The sequence below is a fragment of the Heteronotia binoei genome, chromosome 9 (genome assembly GCF_032191835.1).
Source record: "Heteronotia binoei isolate CCM8104 ecotype False Entrance Well chromosome 9, APGP_CSIRO_Hbin_v1, whole genome shotgun sequence".
NCBI lineage: Eukaryota > Metazoa > Chordata > Lepidosauria > Squamata > Gekkonidae > Heteronotia > Heteronotia binoei.
In genome coordinates this window covers 46162890-46180816 of record NC_083231.1, presented here as the reverse complement: position 1 = coordinate 46180816, position 17927 = coordinate 46162890, and the positions used below count along the sequence as shown (strand labels likewise).

At 43.4% G+C, this 17927-nt stretch overlaps 1 protein-coding gene across 1 annotated transcript in view; it reads right to left on the bottom strand.

Annotated features, from left to right (window-relative positions):
• Nucleotides 1–2175: 2175 nt before the first annotated feature.
• The window catches only part of NEK1 (NIMA related kinase 1), a 48422-nt gene continuing 32670 nt past the window's right edge, over nt 2176–17927 (bottom strand). The window contains exons 31-36 of the mRNA XM_060246545.1: nt 13764–13981; nt 12053–12207; nt 9456–9655; nt 7136–7269; nt 6797–6929; nt 2176–3415 (exon numbers count right to left, since the gene is read on the bottom strand). Of these exons, the coding sequence (XP_060102528.1) occupies nt 3396–3415; nt 6797–6929; nt 7136–7269; nt 9456–9655; nt 12053–12207; nt 13764–13981 (860 nt within the window). The 3' untranslated portion in view covers nt 2176–3395. The remainder of the gene's footprint in view (nt 3416–6796; nt 6930–7135; nt 7270–9455; nt 9656–12052; nt 12208–13763; nt 13982–17927) is intronic.

Below are 17927 nucleotides of genomic sequence, written 5' to 3'. Positions count from 1 at the left end.
TTCTGGAAAATTTGAGTCTCTGGCACAGTTCTATTGCCTGAATGTCCAGGCGGTGCCCTATGGCTTGTATCATAACTGTGCTTTTGGGGGTCCTTGAATCTGGGGTGGAGAGGAGAAACTTGCCCCATGGGGTAAGGGAGGTGAATTCAACTGTAGAGCCCTGGATGATGGCATCATGCATCCTGTCCTGAGTAGAGCATTTCTAGGCTAGGGCAAAGGCCAGGAGGAAAATTACTCTGATGGAAAAGCCTGGCTAGTGCTGAACTGGAGGCATCCTCTCCTGATCACCCCCCTTCTTCTCTATCAGACAGCATCAAGTTAGATTTTGTATTAGAATCAGAAAGGGCACAGGGGCAGTATGGAGCTACATGTGGGCTGAGGAGGTGGATTCATGCTTTCTGTACCTGGAGTAGCTTTTTGAGAGTCCACCCCTGGGGAACAGAAGTCATCCTCCTCTAAAGAAATGTCTGTGAGGATATTTAGAGCTCCTCTGGTGGTAGTGGTGATGGTGGGGAGATGAGAACAAAGAGGGAGAGCAGCCTCTGTCTGCACTCCCCCCACTACTCTTTAGAAGCCCTTCTTAGACAACTTTTAACAACTTTGTTGGTGATTCAGGAACAAATATGAGTGCAGAGATGCCCCATCAAAAATTCTTTTTTGGGGGGGGGGAGGAAAAGAGAGTCTTTGCACTTCCCCTCCCTTTGCTGGTTATTCACTGTGTGAAAAGTCTCACTACCAACAATTATGAACTCCAAAGCCTTGGATGTGCTCCTGCCTGTTTGATTTTTGTTGAAGGGGATTGGCACACCGGAATCAAAAGCAGCCCCCTAGTGCTCCATCAGCTCATCATCTGTGGCCTCTAAGGTGTAAGTGGCAGTGATTTGAAAGACTCATATTTCAGCTGAGGCCTTAGTGAGGGGTAGGGGAGATCCTGGAGGGTTGTTTGAGCAGTTGGGGTGCTTGCCACCCCTATAACCTGGGGAGATGGCCTGACCATATTTGTCCTAGAATTGGAGGGCCTGGTGACCAGGGCCTCAGTTGAGCACACCTGGCTCTGGCAGGGTGTCATACCTGAATGCACTTAAGAGGCACCAGGGGGGGCAGCTGCTATGCCCAAAATCTTTTGGAGTGTTTGAGCATTTTGATGATCTACACTTTTCAATAAGCTTTGAGAGTCAAACAACACTTTGACTCACCCTTACTCTCTAGACTACTTCCACTTTTGAAGAGCTGTGGAAGTTCATCTAATGTGGACTGAGGCAAGGCACAGACTGGGCCTCACCCCCTAGTCAGTGTGGATGCAATGCAAAAATAATTTTGCACAGCCCTGCCAGCAGAGCAAGTGGGGGGCATAACTGACTTGTGGATACCTTCCACCACTGTAAGAGAAGCTCTATTTAACAAGGTGATTTTCCTGCATACACACAGCTTACCTCCAGTCACACAGATCCTCATGCTATGGTGGCAGCTGCTGCCAGAGCAGCATTTTAAAAGATCTGCACAACCAATCAGATCTCCAGTGGTCAATCAGGATCCCTGCAGAAGAAAAGCCCCATCTGGTACCACCCACTTTCTGAATACACTTGAGTGGGCACTAGTGTTCTCTAAGCTGAGTTAGTGTGAGCTAGCTCAGTGTTTTAGCCTCTGGCTCACACATTTTTGTCTTAGCTCAGGAAAAATGCCCCCGGAGCAAACTAATTTATGCGGTTTCTCACAACTTTATTGCCAGTAGCTCATGAATTAGAATTTTTGCTCACAAGACTCCACAGGTTACAGTATTGGAGGGTACTAGGATAGGTGTCAGTGAGTGCCATGGCACCTGTAAGCATCACTCTGGAGAACACTTATCTGTGGTGTGGCTGCATCTGAAATACTGCATACAATATGGGCATTATCTCAAAATAAGTAGCAGAACTGAAAGAAGTGCAGAGAAGGGAGTAAGTACTTTGATATAAAACAATCTGCAAAAAAAAATATAATTTCTACATCCAGGGAATTAAATGGGATTAACAGAATGCGATTATAAGGTTTAGCCAAAACTCATCACAGCTAAATCAGATGAAATTTCTAAACCTGATCTAAAAGCGTAACAGCATTTAAATTTTGTTTTCCTCCCTTTTGAGAAAAATATGGAAAAATTCATTTATTTACAGAAATGGAGAGAAATTCACACAATTGTACAAAAAGATCATTTATTTTGTTTGGTTAGAAATAAAACATAACGTTTAATTTAGTGCTTAAAAACACTAAGTCTCTCTCTCACACACACACACACTTTCCTCCTGACACTGTTAGCTGGGGAATGTAAAGTTACTTCTTTCAACAGAATAACTGGAGGTTAAACATTACAGGTGATCCATCTAGCCAACAATTCACCAATTGCATACCAGAAATATTTTAAGTTGTCACCTTGCAGGAATTCATCTGTCTCCCCATAAACTATCCCTTCTTCTCAAGGAGAGCCAGCCCATGCAAATAAACAGAAATTAATAGATCTTGGTTCCTCTGGAAAATCCAGCTGCCAGATGCATATCTTCTTTCAAAGCAGACACACAACCTTTGTATTTACTTTCATCTCAGTCACTGCAGGGAGGGTCCCAATTACTGGACAAAAAGGGAGCAGCAGGCTTGTCCCAGTTGTGTTGCTATCATGAGAGACACTTTCACTATTCAAACTGCTATTGTTTATAGAAGAAAGTAGTAGAACCTCTTTCTGACTCCAACCTCATAGAAATATCAAGTTTTGAATATGACACACTGGTGGGCTTTGATTTGAAGGAAAAAATGGTAAATGACCTGGTGCACACACACACATTCATACACAAAATCAAGCAAAGTTTTTGACTACCTTGTTTCTAAACATACATCAAATGGAAATGTCCCACCAATTTCAATGTGAGTGGCTTCCATATAATAGTCTTTTTAAGATCAAGGAAACCACTACTGAGCAGTAAAAAAAAAAACCCACCTTGAATAGGAAGCAAAGACGCAGAAAGTGGTATTAATATTACTCAGGATTATTTTTTTAAACCAAGAACATAAAAAGGTCTTTTCTTGGGTTGTTCTTTTAACTACTTAAGAGTTGAACAACTACAGCTAATGTGACAAGGGACTTACTCATACATGATAACCTTTGAAATCACTTCTGAGTCAACCTATTATCTGCTTGTTCATTTTAAAATAAAAGTAACTTTTGCCAGTTATCTGTTGAAATGAGGCTATACATGTCAAAAGAAATCTATAAACAGCATTTCAGTGAGAAGTGTCACGCTTTCCCATCTCCTTTGTGCATTCAACAAGCTTTTCAAGCCTGCGCCGACAAACAACTGTTCTTTTTCCAACCGTGTCCTGTAGGTGTACAGATTTTGTTCAGCACAATTATTTGGCTTGAAATTTCACAAAGGCAGATCATTGTCTGCAGAGGAAGAAGATTTTGGTAAATATAGTATGATGAGAAGCAATTTACTGAACATATCTACTTTTAAAACAAACTCCATCCATATAAAAGCAAAAGGTTCTGATGAGAGCAGTATTTATTTTCCATGCATAGGCGGTTTGTACAAATTATTATTTGTGCAACCATGAATCTGCCAACATCTTAGGAGTGCCCCCATTTTTTTAACACTGAACAGCCTGCTCAATTCATATGTTAAAGCCGCAGAATTTTCAATTTTGCAGGTGTGAAAATCAAACCAATGTTAGTAATCGTGACCTGATGCAGACTGAAGTTTTCTTCAACATGGTTGGGGGATTAATTATTGGTCTGTGTGCCCGCCCCCCATTTCAAAAGCTAACCATAATGTAGCACCATGTTATTACAAAAGTAATGCTATCCAAAAACCAATGTGGGAAGTAGTTTTTCAAATTTGGATTGAATCAAACATTGCTGCTGTTTATGTGGACTGCTGCACCATAGTTAGTTCTGAAGAGGAAAGGGAGAGAGAGATGTGTGTGCCAGATGGGGAACATTTCCTCTGCTCCAAACCAATGAACTGATTTTAACACACATGAATGTTGCGCATAGGAAACAATGTCTAGCCATCTAGGCAGATTTCAGTTAAGATGGTTAACAGAAATTGTGGTTTGCACAACCACTGTGACTTTGTCAGCAATATCTCAAAATGAGCATTCACTCTTACTGGCAGTTTGCAAATGATACAAACTATTTGCTGTTGACTTCTGAGGACCAGGTTGGATTAAACCTTGTGGAGGCCCCTAGGCAGTCAAAATCTTGGGGCCCCCGTCACAAATGATCTCCAAGTTGGAGCACCTACCCCGCTGCTCGTGCCCCCTGCTGCAGCCTGCAGATACGGTGGCTAAAAAGGCAAATGGAATTTTGGGTTGTACCAACAGAAGTGCAGTGTCCAGATCATTTGAAGTGATGGTATCACTTTACTCTGCTCTGGTAAGACCGCACCTAAAGTATTGTGCTTTGTTTCGGGCACCACATTTTAAGAAGGATATAAACAAGCTGGAATGGGTCCCGAGGAAGGTGATGAAGATGGTGAGGGGTCTGAAGACCAAGTACTATGAAGAAAGGTTGAAGGAGCTGGGTATGTTTAGCCTGGAGAAGAAACGACTGAGAGGTGATATGATCATCATCTACAAGTACTTGAAGGGTTAGAACTGTTTTCTGTTTCCCCAGAAGGTAGAACCAGAACCAATGGGTTGAAATTAAATCAAAAGAGTTTCCGGTTCAACATTAGGAAGAACGTCCTGAAAGAGCAGTTCCTCAGTGGAACAGGATTCCTTGGGAGGTGGTGGACTCTCCTTCCTTGGAGGTTTTTAAATAGAGGCCTGAGGGCCATCTGACAGGAATGAAGATCCTGTGAATTTAGGGGGAGGTATTTGTGAGTTTCCTGCATTGTGCAGGGGGTTGGTCTAGATGACTCTGGAGATCCCTTCCAACTCTGCGATTCTATTCTATGATTCCCCAAAAAAGAAGTGAAAGTGTCTTAAAAGTCAGAAAAAAGAAGCTCTACCAAGCAAAGCAAGCAAGCAAAATATTCAGATCTCACTCAGAAAGAACATTCTCAGATCTCCCATCATTGTCAATTATGAGCATTTATTTTGGGGGGTGGGGGAAGAGGGGGAATGCTCTGCACAAGAGGTGAGTGCGCAAGCCCAGGGAGGAGGAGGGACAGAAGGTTAAAGGCTGAGAGCCACCTCTAGTAGCATCTCTTTCTGGAGAGTAATAAAACGTATTTCTAACACTTTTGCAATGTAAAGTTACTTGGGGCAGAGAGAAGAAACCAGATACAGCTTTGCACAGTGCAAAATAGCTTTGCAGCCCACATGACAGGAAGGTTGGCTTCCAGTCTCATTTGTGCAAACCTTCCCTCAGGCCCCTGGAACTCTGCTTCCAAGTGAGTGATCAGATGCAAGAGCACGAAATGCAGGAAGAGGAGAGGCAACCTCTGATCACCTCTCCCATGGGCAGGAGCCCAGACTGTTGTGGTTGAGTGTCGCTTATGGTCCCCTGCCTCTCTCTCTTCACCCACCCCAGCCCAGGCTGAGGGCAAGAAGTTGTTTGCAAATTTCCTAGCCAGCATCAAAACATGATGAATTGCCATTGCAAAACAGGCAGCTTATAATTGAAATGGGAAAGGGGGGGGGGAGGGGGTTTGAGCTGAAGCCCCATTGCTCAAACCCCCTCCCCCCCTTTTCCCATTTCAATTATAAGCTGCCTGTTTTGCAATGGCAATTCATTGCTCAAGTCAGACACCAAAGACAGAGGTGGAGCTAAGGGGGGAGGGTCCAGGAAAGCCTTTACTGGTTCGTCTTTGCAAGCACCACTGCAGAATTAGGGAAGGACGTCCTTTCAACTGCCTCAAAACACACACACAATGCCAGCTTTCCCTCTGCAAACTGCTGATGATTGCTCAAGTTGACCTGTAAACAGCCACCCCACAAGAAGATGCAAACCTCATTTGCCAGGAAGTGCTGTCCCTTCAAAGGAAGGAGCCCTTGATAGAAGTGCCCCCATGTCCCATACCACTCAGTCTCCAGGGCAAATCAAGGGCTCCAAATGCAGGGCTGGGATGTGGTGGTGGCTGGACAGGAGGAGAAACCTCCACAGCATCTTCAAAGGCAAGACCCAGCCTTTGAAATTGAGCTGGGACTCTCTCGGTCACCTGGACTCGATGCAGCCAAGCCATTCCTTCCCACAATTCAAACAGGGCAGTGCTTTTCTGGAACTGTGCAGAGCCGAGGGAAAGGCGAGGCCAGCTGGTGTGGGTGTGGGGTGTGGCCTATGAAACATGAGCAGGGGCTCCCCTCCCCAGCCAGCTGAACCCAACAACACCACCCTGCTCCTCCTTTCCACAGTGTAAATGGGGCAGGCCTTTTCTGGAACTGCACAAAGCCCTTTTATTTACCTTTATTTCAGCCACTGGGAATTCGACAGGGCAGATGGCTCTCCAGCAGCCTGAAGAGGATCTGTGCATGGCTGGGCAGGGAGACTGCAATGGGCAATGAAGCAACCTCAGGACACTCGCCGTATAAACTTCAATCTGTACAGTTCAATCTGTACAGGTTGGCGGGGCCCTTTTAAGTAGGCGGGGTCCATAGGCAATTGCCTTCTTTGCCTCATTGTTAATCCGGCTCTGCTGAGGACTGACTTTTCATGATTTCTTACCACCCTAGCCATATGGCAGATTTAACAGATTGAGGAATTCTCCTGTTGCATATGGGAGCCAGAAAAGGCCACAGAAAGCAAATAGCTTGCACAGAAAGCATACCCGGTAACAAAAAGTAATAATAAACCTGTATGCAAACACATTCCAGATGAATTTACCTTCTTGATAAGCTCCATCTGCCATTACTAAATGGAGAATTTTGGCATATAGATGCTTGTGTTCATTTCCTAAAATATTCTGCACTATGGTTGAACAAATATCAATGTTCTCATCTTCATCTTCATGTATAGCCTAAGAGAAAGGCATAGAAATTGTATTATTTGAAAATAGAAAATTAGTTTGTAACCTCCTAGTTTGTGACCTTTTTCAAGACTATCAGGACAATGATCTTTGTGTATGCAAGGCAAATAAGTTTAGGCGCCAGTCCAAAAAGCATAATCCACACACTGTCATGAAGGATATATTATTATGTTAATTACTGAGATTATTCCACAAACCTTTAATTTGTCATAAACTTCAATGAATTTTTCAAAGCCAATTTCTTGCTCCAGGTTACATCTCAGCTCTTCCAAATGACTGAACACACTATCATACTCTTCACATTCACTGGCATTATCACCATCACTGTTGTCTTTAAAAGAGAAAAAGGGAGAGATAGAAACAGGAAAACTGTTGTATTCTATTTCCTTTGCAGTTGTACACTGGGCTGGATCCTGTTAACCTTTTTTTGCTCAATCACACTCAATTCCTCTCTTTAGTATGGGCTTTCTCTTTATATATTTTATTGAATTTTTTAAAAATATACAAGTTAATTTCAATATTTTTATTCATATACGATTTATTAAACTTATGGAATCAAGTTGTAAACAAGCGTAAATACTTACATGCATACAATAAAATATCGAGTAAGGATTTTAAGTTATAAAGATGTATCTAGATATTTAGACCATTTTCTATCCAAGGAGAGAGGCCGAGATGAAAACAAAAGAGTAAGACAATAATTCCTGTATCAAAACACAGTTAATCTAATTGAGCCCATATTATCATTAAACTATTAATTATGCATTGCTATGCATTCTTAACTGCCTAAATATTCTCTATGCAAACCATTACAGGTTATTCCAAAAATAACTATCTGGTAATTATAATTAGGTGCGATCCACGACTATCACAGTAAAAGAAAAGGAAGGTAGAAAAAGAAGAAATAAAAGTGTTAGTAAACAGAAATTTAGTATGGCCTTCATCCCATGCAGGTTTCATGATCCCCAGCATAATCTTTTTGTTGGTAAAAAATATACTTTCCCCTCCCTACAGAAAAGCTGGCTGCAACAGCATGCAGAATATGAATAATTCTAAAAAACCAAGAAGTCAGTACATGGCTGTTGTGGTAGCTGCCCACCACATATCAAGTTATCCTGATTAGCTAAACATAGTGGTTTAATATATCCTTTCCGAAAGTAACCACAAAGATTTCAAGAAACAACAATAATAAAAAATCCATGCCCGAGATAATTTTTTAAATTGAAAAGAAATAAATATTGCAAAGCTGAATGCTGCAGCTGAATGTTCATACATGCTACCACATTTCTTCTTGGTGATTACCAGGGCTTTTTTTGTAGCAGGAACTCCTTTGCATATTAGGCCACACACCCCTGATGTAGCCAATCCTCCAAGAGCTTACAGGGCTCTCAGTACAGGGCCTACTGTAGGCTCCAGGAGGCCTGGCTACATCAGGGGTGCATGGCCTAAAATGCAAAGGAGTTCCTGCTACCAAAAAAAGCCCTGGTGATGACTATATGTGGACTGAACCTGATATGATCAAGTGAAGGACATTTGGTGACACAATTGCAAATGTCAATTAGCCCTATGATAGTATCTAAAAGCATGAGATTCTATGTGAAATTATAAAAAGAGAAAAAGATGTGTTGTGTCAGGTTGTGGTTAGACCCACAGAGATGTCTTGCACTCAGAATGACTAGTTCTGTGCAATAATCTCATTGCAGTAAATGAGACTGTACAATAGTACCCTCTACCTGTGGATTGATGCATTACGCATGTACACATTGTGGGTGTGTAGCTATGCACAGTGGTCCTCAAATGTTTTGAAGTAACACATTCCTTAACTTACCCTTGTGGAGGGGGCAGTACACAAAGTAACTGCATACTACTTTGCCCCTCTCAAACGTAAAATGCAAGAATTTCATCAACAAAAGCTAGCAGAGAACATGTTAATGTTTTTTCATATTTATAAATCACAGTGTTACTGAGTGACAGGCTGTATTTCATAATAATTTCACACATAATGCAGAGGAAAACCTAGATTTGCCAATGAATCACCTCTCAAGCTCTTCCTCTCTCCTGGCCTTGCCCCTCCCCCCAATGATAGAACACTGACTCACTTTTGTGTCCCCAACCCACAGCTGTAGAACCACTACCAATGAACCACTCCAATAAACCCTGTCAAGATGTAGCACAAGATGTAATTTTGGGTCTTGCTTAGGGATACTTATCTTCACATACTACATCAGAATGCAAGTCTTAACTCCTGCTTTCTATTGTATTTAAGCTATGTTATCTAACACAGCACATGAACTCCAATCTTCAATTAATGCTCAACAGAACACACATGAAATAAAAGCAGATTTGACTTATTGTACTTTGTTTACATATATTCTAGTAATTTGCTTTTCCAAACTTTTAGCTGAAACAACCCAAGACTGGTTTAGACTGTGCCTAAGCTGGAAGACCCACTCCAACCTAAAACCTTTCAGAGTTATCATTCTGTAAGAACAACTCTCAACTGGGACAGAGGAATACCTGAATGCCATTCTTCATTAAGAGCACTTTCACTACTGGGATTGTTGTCATCCTCATCCACCTCTGTACCATTCGTAAGGCATTCTGCTTTCAAAGTAGTTTCTTCCTCTTCACTGAATTCCTCGCTAGGTTGCTCTCTAAGCAATTGCTCCATTGAAGCTTGAAGCTCTTGCAAGTCTGTGTCTGCTTCCCCAAACATACTACAAGGCAAAACATTACTATTCTGTTAATACATGATAAAACAGTTCTTACAATGCCCAAACTAAAAGTGCAAAACTTTTTCTTTTAATCAGCAGTGACAATTTATAACTTATCTAAGAGAAACTGGGCCTTGGAATGACCGAGCCTTTAATGTGTGGCTGCTGATGTGAAAGGTTTCCTCCATGGGCTGCTCCAGATTTGCATAGGTAACATACCAATATTTTGATACCTACCACAGCAATCTCTCCCCCAACCTGGTTTGCTGATACTGATTTGGAAAGAATCCAAGTGATCACAACATCCATGTGTTACACAGAGCTGGACACATGGTGAGCAGCTTGACATCCAATATTGTAAACTTCAAATGCTAAATTCAGTTATCCCACAGGCTTCTAAAGTGCAGTATGTCCAACCATTCCACAAACTGATAAAGCTCTTTCAAGAGTACACAAAAAGAAATAAGATAATCTGTATTGTAACATACTGTGACAGCAGCTTCTGAATTCCCAGTATGGTCAGAAAGGGGAAACAGGGACAAGGCAGACTTGGAAAAGAGTAGCTAAGCTGAGAATAGCAAGCCATCAAAGCAGATCTAAGGCTTTCCACATGGATGATTTGTCCCCCCTGGGACATGAACTGTAGTGGGGTTTTTTTTTTTTGTTAAGGGGGGAGCATTCACACAGCACCCTGCCATTTCCCCTCCTGTGCTTTTCTGGTTATCTTCTTTGACAGATACTTCTGAAACATCAAAGCAGGGTAACCCACATGTGGCTGGGAAGATGAGGATTCTTGAACTTTCTCACTGACATCCTGTGCCATTTCCCCTTCTCATTCTCTAATGCCCCCAGTGCCATAGGGCCTTTAAAATTTGGTAGAAGGTATGACTGATTTTTCTTAAGACAGGAGATGGTTCTTCTGGAAGTCTTCAGGGTGGGTGGGGTGTGCTGTAAATGCATCTGCAGTAGTAATGAGTCGACAAGAGAGAAACTACTCTGAATGGAAGCAAACTAAATCAGATAGAAGGCAAACTGAAAATCACTATAGAGAAAAAGAGGGCTCCCTGAGTTTAAGAAAGATAATTGAAAAAATGTCAGGGTGAAACTATACTATCAAAACATATAGGTAACAGGGAAAACCCTTTTGCCCTCTACTTCTGAGTAGTCTGCTCCTAATCTAAGATGAACAATGTGAATGTGCACAAAAGGCACTTTAATAACCCAAAGCTTCTACCTTAAACAGATTGCAATATGAAACACAAGAGTGCATGCAGGCACTTGGACATAACCTCTATTCTCAAACAGTCTGCACCAAAATGAATTCAAAACAGCCTGCAGAAAAAAAAATCCAAGTGCACACAGGCACTTTTAGAAGGCTAAGAGTCTGCTGTTGACTCATAAACCAAGAGAACAGTCTGTAATGAATTCTTTCATCCAGATTGCACACAGAAATTTAAAAAGAAATAAATTATCCCACTTCACAGTCTTGCTTGTTCAGTCCATGGTTTTCTCAATGAGGTGTAGGATAAAGAATAAGTTCATCCACATAAAGCCAGTCCACGTTAGCCGGTGTCAAACGTTTCATTGCCTTTTTCAAGACTGCTGGCTTTTAAGTGGAACCAAAAATCCTGTCTCTTCCTCACAAGGCTTTAGCTCATTCTTTGTAAGGACAGAGTGGGTTCTGCGTGCACTCTTGTGTTTCATATTGCAGTCTGCTTAAGGTAGAAGCTTTGGATTATTAAAGTGCCTTTTGTGCACATTCACATTGTTCATCTTAAAACTGAAAATCACAGCACAGGTCTTTGGCCACTGCTGGCATAGTATAATTATCTGACACTTCAGAATTTTTGTAAGGGGTAAGGCAAGTTAGAAGAATGTGTCCTGCATTTCAGCCTCAAAAGGTTCCATGGCAAAGATACAGAGTAGTAAGTTCTGAAATGTGAAAGCATGAAATCCCTGGACTTTCTGCAAGAGAGGCTTAACAAAACTGATTTTAAAAGTCAGTATGCAAAAGCAACTCTCCTTCCAACTGAAATTTTACTGCTAACAGATACTAAGTGTACGGAACAAAGTATTAGTTCCTATGGGAAAAGTGTGACTTAAACATGTAACAGGAACTGCCTGTTAAATATTTAGGAGTTGGTATCTAAATCAAGATCTCCAAGAACAGCTGTGTAACTGAATACATAGCAGTGAAAAAGACTATCACCTTTTGAACAGATTTTTAAAGCCTATTTTGATAAATATAGACAACACTGCCATCCTCTCCTCACAGTCCTTCTGCCTCTATCTTGCATCCTTTCAAGCAGCTTCTTCTCTCTAGACCCTCACATGTTGCCCTCCCAAGCCAATGAGCATTCAACTCCCTGTGTACCAACGGTACTAAATGTTAATGCTCACATGTCTTCTGAGTCAGACTGTCCTTCTTTGATAGGTTCATCTTCTATATCCTCTATTTCAAGATTCTCTCGATTTTGTATGTCAGCAATACTGGGAACATCAACTAATGTTTTATACAGCTTAGAAAGATCAGGGAGGGAGCAGGTTCTCAGCATCTGCAAAGAAACAACTTTGTTATTTGAAAGTAAAACAGCAGATTGGAATCTATGCTACCCAAGCACAAGGGACTCAAGGGAAATTATGAGCCACCTCCCCTGCAGCATCCTTCAATGCTCTCAGATATTCTCCTTCTTAAGCACCAGTAGAGCACACTTCCAGTAAAATAAGGTGGCCTTTGCAGGAGAGGACAGAGTTGGCAAAATTCATCTCTGGCTTCATCATGAAAAAACTGCAGTTAGCATTCGAGCTTGCAATGTGGATCCAGTGATGTGAAAGGAGAAACATAATGGCCTTAGCACAGATCTTCTTAAGATATTGTGCAACACCTACTCTTTCCTCCATATAAATTACAGTGCCCAACAATTAGCTGCAAAAGATGTGGAAGAAGAAGGAGGTTGGATTTATACCCTGCCCTTCACTTAAGAGTCTAAGAGTGGCTCGCAATCTCCTTTCTCTTCTCCTTCCCACATCAAACACCCTGTGAGATAGGTGGAGCCGAGAGAGCTCTCCCAGAACTGCTCTTGAGCAGAACAGCTCTGTGAGAACTTGCTGGAGTGACTCAAGGTCACTCCAGCAAGTGCATGTAGAGGAGTGAGGAATCAAACCCAGTTCTCCCAGATAAGAGTCTGCACATTTAACCACTACACCAAACTGGCTCAAGCAGAAATACAACTGGGGATATACAATAAATCTGACTTTGCATAAGCAGCTATTATGGTCCTTTTTCCTCCGCAAGAACTCTAGCTCCAGTGGAATTTTTTGCTGGATCCAACAAATTTTACATTTGAGCATTACAACCAGTAATGTTCAAACATAATGCTGTTAAAAGCAATAATTTGTTTCTTGCAGAAGCAACACTGTGCTCTCTGCAGGTAGGGAAGGAATGGGAAAAGATAACAAAAGAAAGATGAATTGTTACATAGTTCTCAAATGAAAGTTGTGAATTCTTCCTGGTGGTCATGATTTCTAGAAAAGTGATTAAAATCTCAGCAAATTAAAAATATTAAAAGATTTTAGCCAGCATTTCCCGCATTATCTATATGACTGCTTTAGGTGTAAACATTTTTTACAAGTGCATTTCCTAGCGTCGACCTTGCAGAGATGTATTTTGATCTGTAAACATGCTGTGCTAATGTAATTCTTGTTTTTGATAATCTGTACATCAGGTTTGTGCTAGCTCTTACAAATGCTTTTCTTATAGGTGTACTTTAATGTTTGATACAACTATCAAAGCAGTGTCTTTTTATCTTATTTCTATGACTCAGCTAGGGACACAACAAAAATCAGCCCACTTCCAATTACAAGATTTCTGAACATAATTGGATAAGCATCTGTGGCTCAGTGGTGCAGCATCTGCTTGGCATGCAGAAGTTCTCAGGTTCAATCCCCGGCATCTCCAGGTAAAAGATATCAGGTAGTAGGTGAGGAGAAAAACTTCAATCCAGTGTGAGCAGACTTTGATGGACCAAGGATTTGATTCATTATAAGGAAGCTTCATGTGTACTGTTAGCGGCGCTAAAATATGCCACTATTTTATGATTTTGACACTTGCCTTTGGATTGTTTGCATCAAAGAGGCCAGTAGAAAGCCCTATTAATAGTGAGTTTTTGCCTCTAGTCTTTTCTGGTGATACAGAACGTGACCTTGTTGGAAGAGAATCGTCAAGTGAAGACTGTGCAGACAGAACTGGGGAAGCTGTTAGTATTGCTTGATACTGTGCCACCTTCTGGAAAAAGGGCTCATGATGCAATGAATCACTGAGACCAGTATCTCCTAGGATAAAAAAGAGTAATTTAACAAATACATATAGGTGAAACCTGCCATACAAAATTTTGATTTTAAAAAATTGTGAATGCAATTACAAAAATTATTAAATAAATTAGACATACAACAGGACCTTATTCCACTTGGGATTCCCTTATTTTAAATTGCTAATTAAAATAAACGTTGGGCGCACCAGTATAAATAAAATTCCTCCATCAGTCAGTACCCTGTCACCCACATGTAGAAGGCACAGTTTTCTATGTTTCTCTCCTTTCCTGAAACTCTTTCTGACCCTTGGAATGATCCTTCCTGGGGTTCCAGATCTCTGCAAGAAGCAATCATGAGGGTCAGAGGGTTGCAGTGAGGAGAGACAAAGGGATGAAACTGACCCCTTTCCTCAATGGAGTTACGCTTGTGGAAGAGGAAGGAGGAACAGTTTCACCTCATCTCAACCTGCCACAAGGCACTATGCTAATCGGAATAGATCTTACTTCCGAGATTTGGCATCTGGTTACTTATGAGCATTACAGAACACCATGCCGATAACATGGGATAAAATATGGACCTAGATCTGCTAGCATATGGGATAGTGAGTAAATAATAAACACCTACATAGTACTTTTGGTCTTCAAAGAACTTTATACACATTATTTTAGTTTGAACCTTAGGAGTCTTGTAATGCAACTGATTTCCACCCTTCCTTCTGTATACAAGGCAGAGGACAAAAGAGAATGGACTGCCCAAGGCCACTTAGCAAGTTTATATCAGAGATGAAATGTGATCTGAGGGTACCCAGAGTCATAGCTCATTCTCTAAAGTCTGAGTGTGTAAATGGGTGTGTAAAGATAACATATACATCACAGTAACCATTTATTTAAAAAGATGCTGAATACTATTGTGCAACTGGGAAAGATGGAGAGGGTATCCAGCCTACCCTTCTCTCCAAAAATTCCCTAACCAGCTTGCTTTTCTCTTCTACTTGATAAGATGTGTGCCACCTGGCATGTGACAAGCCTCAAATCAGATTGCGTCATCATTCAAGGCTTTGAATCATGCCACAGCTCAACCCAATTGGGAAGTTGTACTGTGGTTGGGTAGCTTGCAAATCAAATACATGCTAAAACAAGGAGATTGTACAGCGAAGATTCAACAGTCACCTATCTGGAAACAAACTGCACTGCATTAGCTTATTATATCTATATGCTGCCTTTATTCATTATCAACCTCAGCAAGGGAAGGCCAGGAATGTTTCGCCCAGCATTGACCACATCCATACCTGCTTAACTTTAGCAAGGCAGTTGTCCACGGGGCCAACAAGCACAAAAGATTGGTGCAGCCTGAGGCTTAGATCCTGTATCAAGTGGAACTCAGGATTTATACTTACAGACTCTCTCCAGTTTAGATTACCACCAGGGATGAGTCAGAATCAGACTGACTAAATATGGAAAAATGTAAGCCATTACTTTTTTTAGTATTTGCAGATATGTTTAGAATCACAAAGGGGCATTGTTCTACCTCTGTTCTCTCAAAAAGAAATAAGATTGAATTTAATTCAGTACCCCTCACTTATAGCATGTCACCCAAGCTGCTATTACTACTCATGAGTAGGTTCCGCGTCCGACACTGGTGTTATGCAACGCCAGGTCTATAAACAATAAGACCGAGACCATCAGGGACTTCCTGCTTCGGCAGGATGCTGACCTGGCTTGCGTGACCGAGACCTGGGTTCAAGAGGGAGAGACGACGGCACTCTCCCAGATGACTCCCCCAGGTTACTCGGTCTTCCACCAGTCGCGGATTAGCGGGCGGGGGGGCGGGGTGGCGATTTTCATACGGGAGGCTTACTCCTTCCGGGCCCTCCCGGCCCCAAAGATTGACGGTATTGAGTGTGTCGGCCTTGCGTGGGAAGTCGGGGAGAGGTTGGCGATCTGGCTGGTGTACCATCCGCCTAACGCACCGGCCAGCGCCTTACCATCCCTGATGGAGGCGGTGTCCGGCTGGGCGTTGGAGTACCCGGGGCTCGTAGTCCTGGGCGACTTCAATGTCCATGCCGATGACGCGGCTTCCATTCGGGCGATGGACCTAGTGTCTTCCATGGCGACACTGGGACTCTCCCAATTTGTTACGACTCCCACGCACCAGGCTGGGCACACATTAGATCTGATCTTTGCGGCCGGGATTAAAGTGAACGAAATCGCAACGGAGGCGATACCATGGTCGGATCACTTGGCCCTCAAGGCCCGTATGGAGACGCTACCTCAACCCTGTAAGGGCGGAGAGCCTATTTTGGCTCGCCCGCGGAGCCTGATGGACCCGGAACGGTTCCAAATGGCTCTTCGGGATCCTTGGCCCCCTTGCGATTCCCTTGATGCCCTGGTTGATGCCTGGCAAGACCGGCTATCTGGGGCAATCAACGAGATCGCACCCCGACGTCCTCTGCGCCCTCGTTCAAGGCTGGCTCCCTGGTATACCTCGGAGCTACGCCGGTTGAAACAAGGACTCCGACGACTAGAGAGGCAGTGGCGGCGCACTCGTGGCGAAGCGGCGAGAACATCCTACAGAACGTTTATGAGGTCGTATGAGATGGCAGTCAAGGCCGCGAAGAAGAAGTACTTCGCGGCCAAGATTGCGTCTGCAAACTCGCACCCGGCGCAATTGTTTAAAATAATTGGACATTTAACTACGCTGCCCCAGGGCAGACCAAACGCTAGTGAATCAGAAATAGGCTGTGAGGCTTTTGCGAGATTTTTTGCAGACAAAATCACGTCACTCCGCCAAGACCTGCCCATCACCTTAGACACAGTACATGAGCCCGAGGCCCCACGCCTGTCTTCTGATTTAACTCTGGATCATTTCGACCCGCTCAGCCTGGAGGAAGTTGACGGAATCCTCTCCTCTGCGCGCCCTACAACTTGTGATCTGGACCCATGCCCCTCCTGGCTAATTAAATCCTGCCTGAGGGAGCTAGATTGTCCTCTACGGGACATCATAAATAGATCCCTCTCGGAGGGGCGTTTTCCATCATCTCTGAAAGAGGCTTTGGTCCGACCCCTCTTGAAAAAAAGTACAGCAGACCCGGCCGAATTGGCAAACTACCGACCGGTCTCCAATTTACCATTTTTAGGTAAAATAATAGAGAGGGCAGTGGCGTTGCAGTTGCAGAGCTTTCTGGATGACGCTTCCATCCTAGACCCTTGCCAGTCCGGCTTTCGCCCGGGCTATGGGACGGAGACAGTACTGGTCGCCCTGGTAGATGATCTCCAACGGCATCTGGATCGGGGTGGTGTGGCGGTGCTGATGCTGCTAGATCTGTCGGTCGCGTTCGACACGGTCGACCATCGGCTACTGACCTGCCGCCTCGCCGACATAGGGGTGAGGGAGTCTGCCTTACAGTGGCTCTCCTCCTTCCTCGAGGATCGGGGACAAAGGGTGGCTATTGGGGGCGAGCGGTCCCGGAGGCACACACTGGACTGTGGAGTGCCCCAGGGGGCAGTTCTCTCACCAATGTTATTCAATATCTACATGCGCCCTCTTGCCCAGATTGCCAGGGGATACGGACTTGGGTGCCATCAATACGCAGATGACACCCAACTCTATCTGCTGATGGACGGCCGGCCTGACTGCGTCCCTGAGAATTTAGACCGGGCCTTGCAGGATATGGCAACTTGGTTGAGGAGGAGCGGGCTGAAATTGAATCCAGCGAAGACAGAAGTCCTTTGTCTGGGTCGGGGCGCTCGGGAAGGGGAAATACCTCTTCCGGTCTTCGACGGGGTGCCGCTGAAAGCGGCGCACCGGGTTAGGAGTCTGGGAGTTTTACTGGAGCCTTCATTATCAATGGAGGCCCAGATTGCAGCCACCGCCAAGTCAGCCTTTTTCCATCTAAGGCGGGCAAGGCAGTTGGCTCCCTTCCTAGAGCGCCAAGATCTGGCAACGGTACTTCACGCAACGGTCA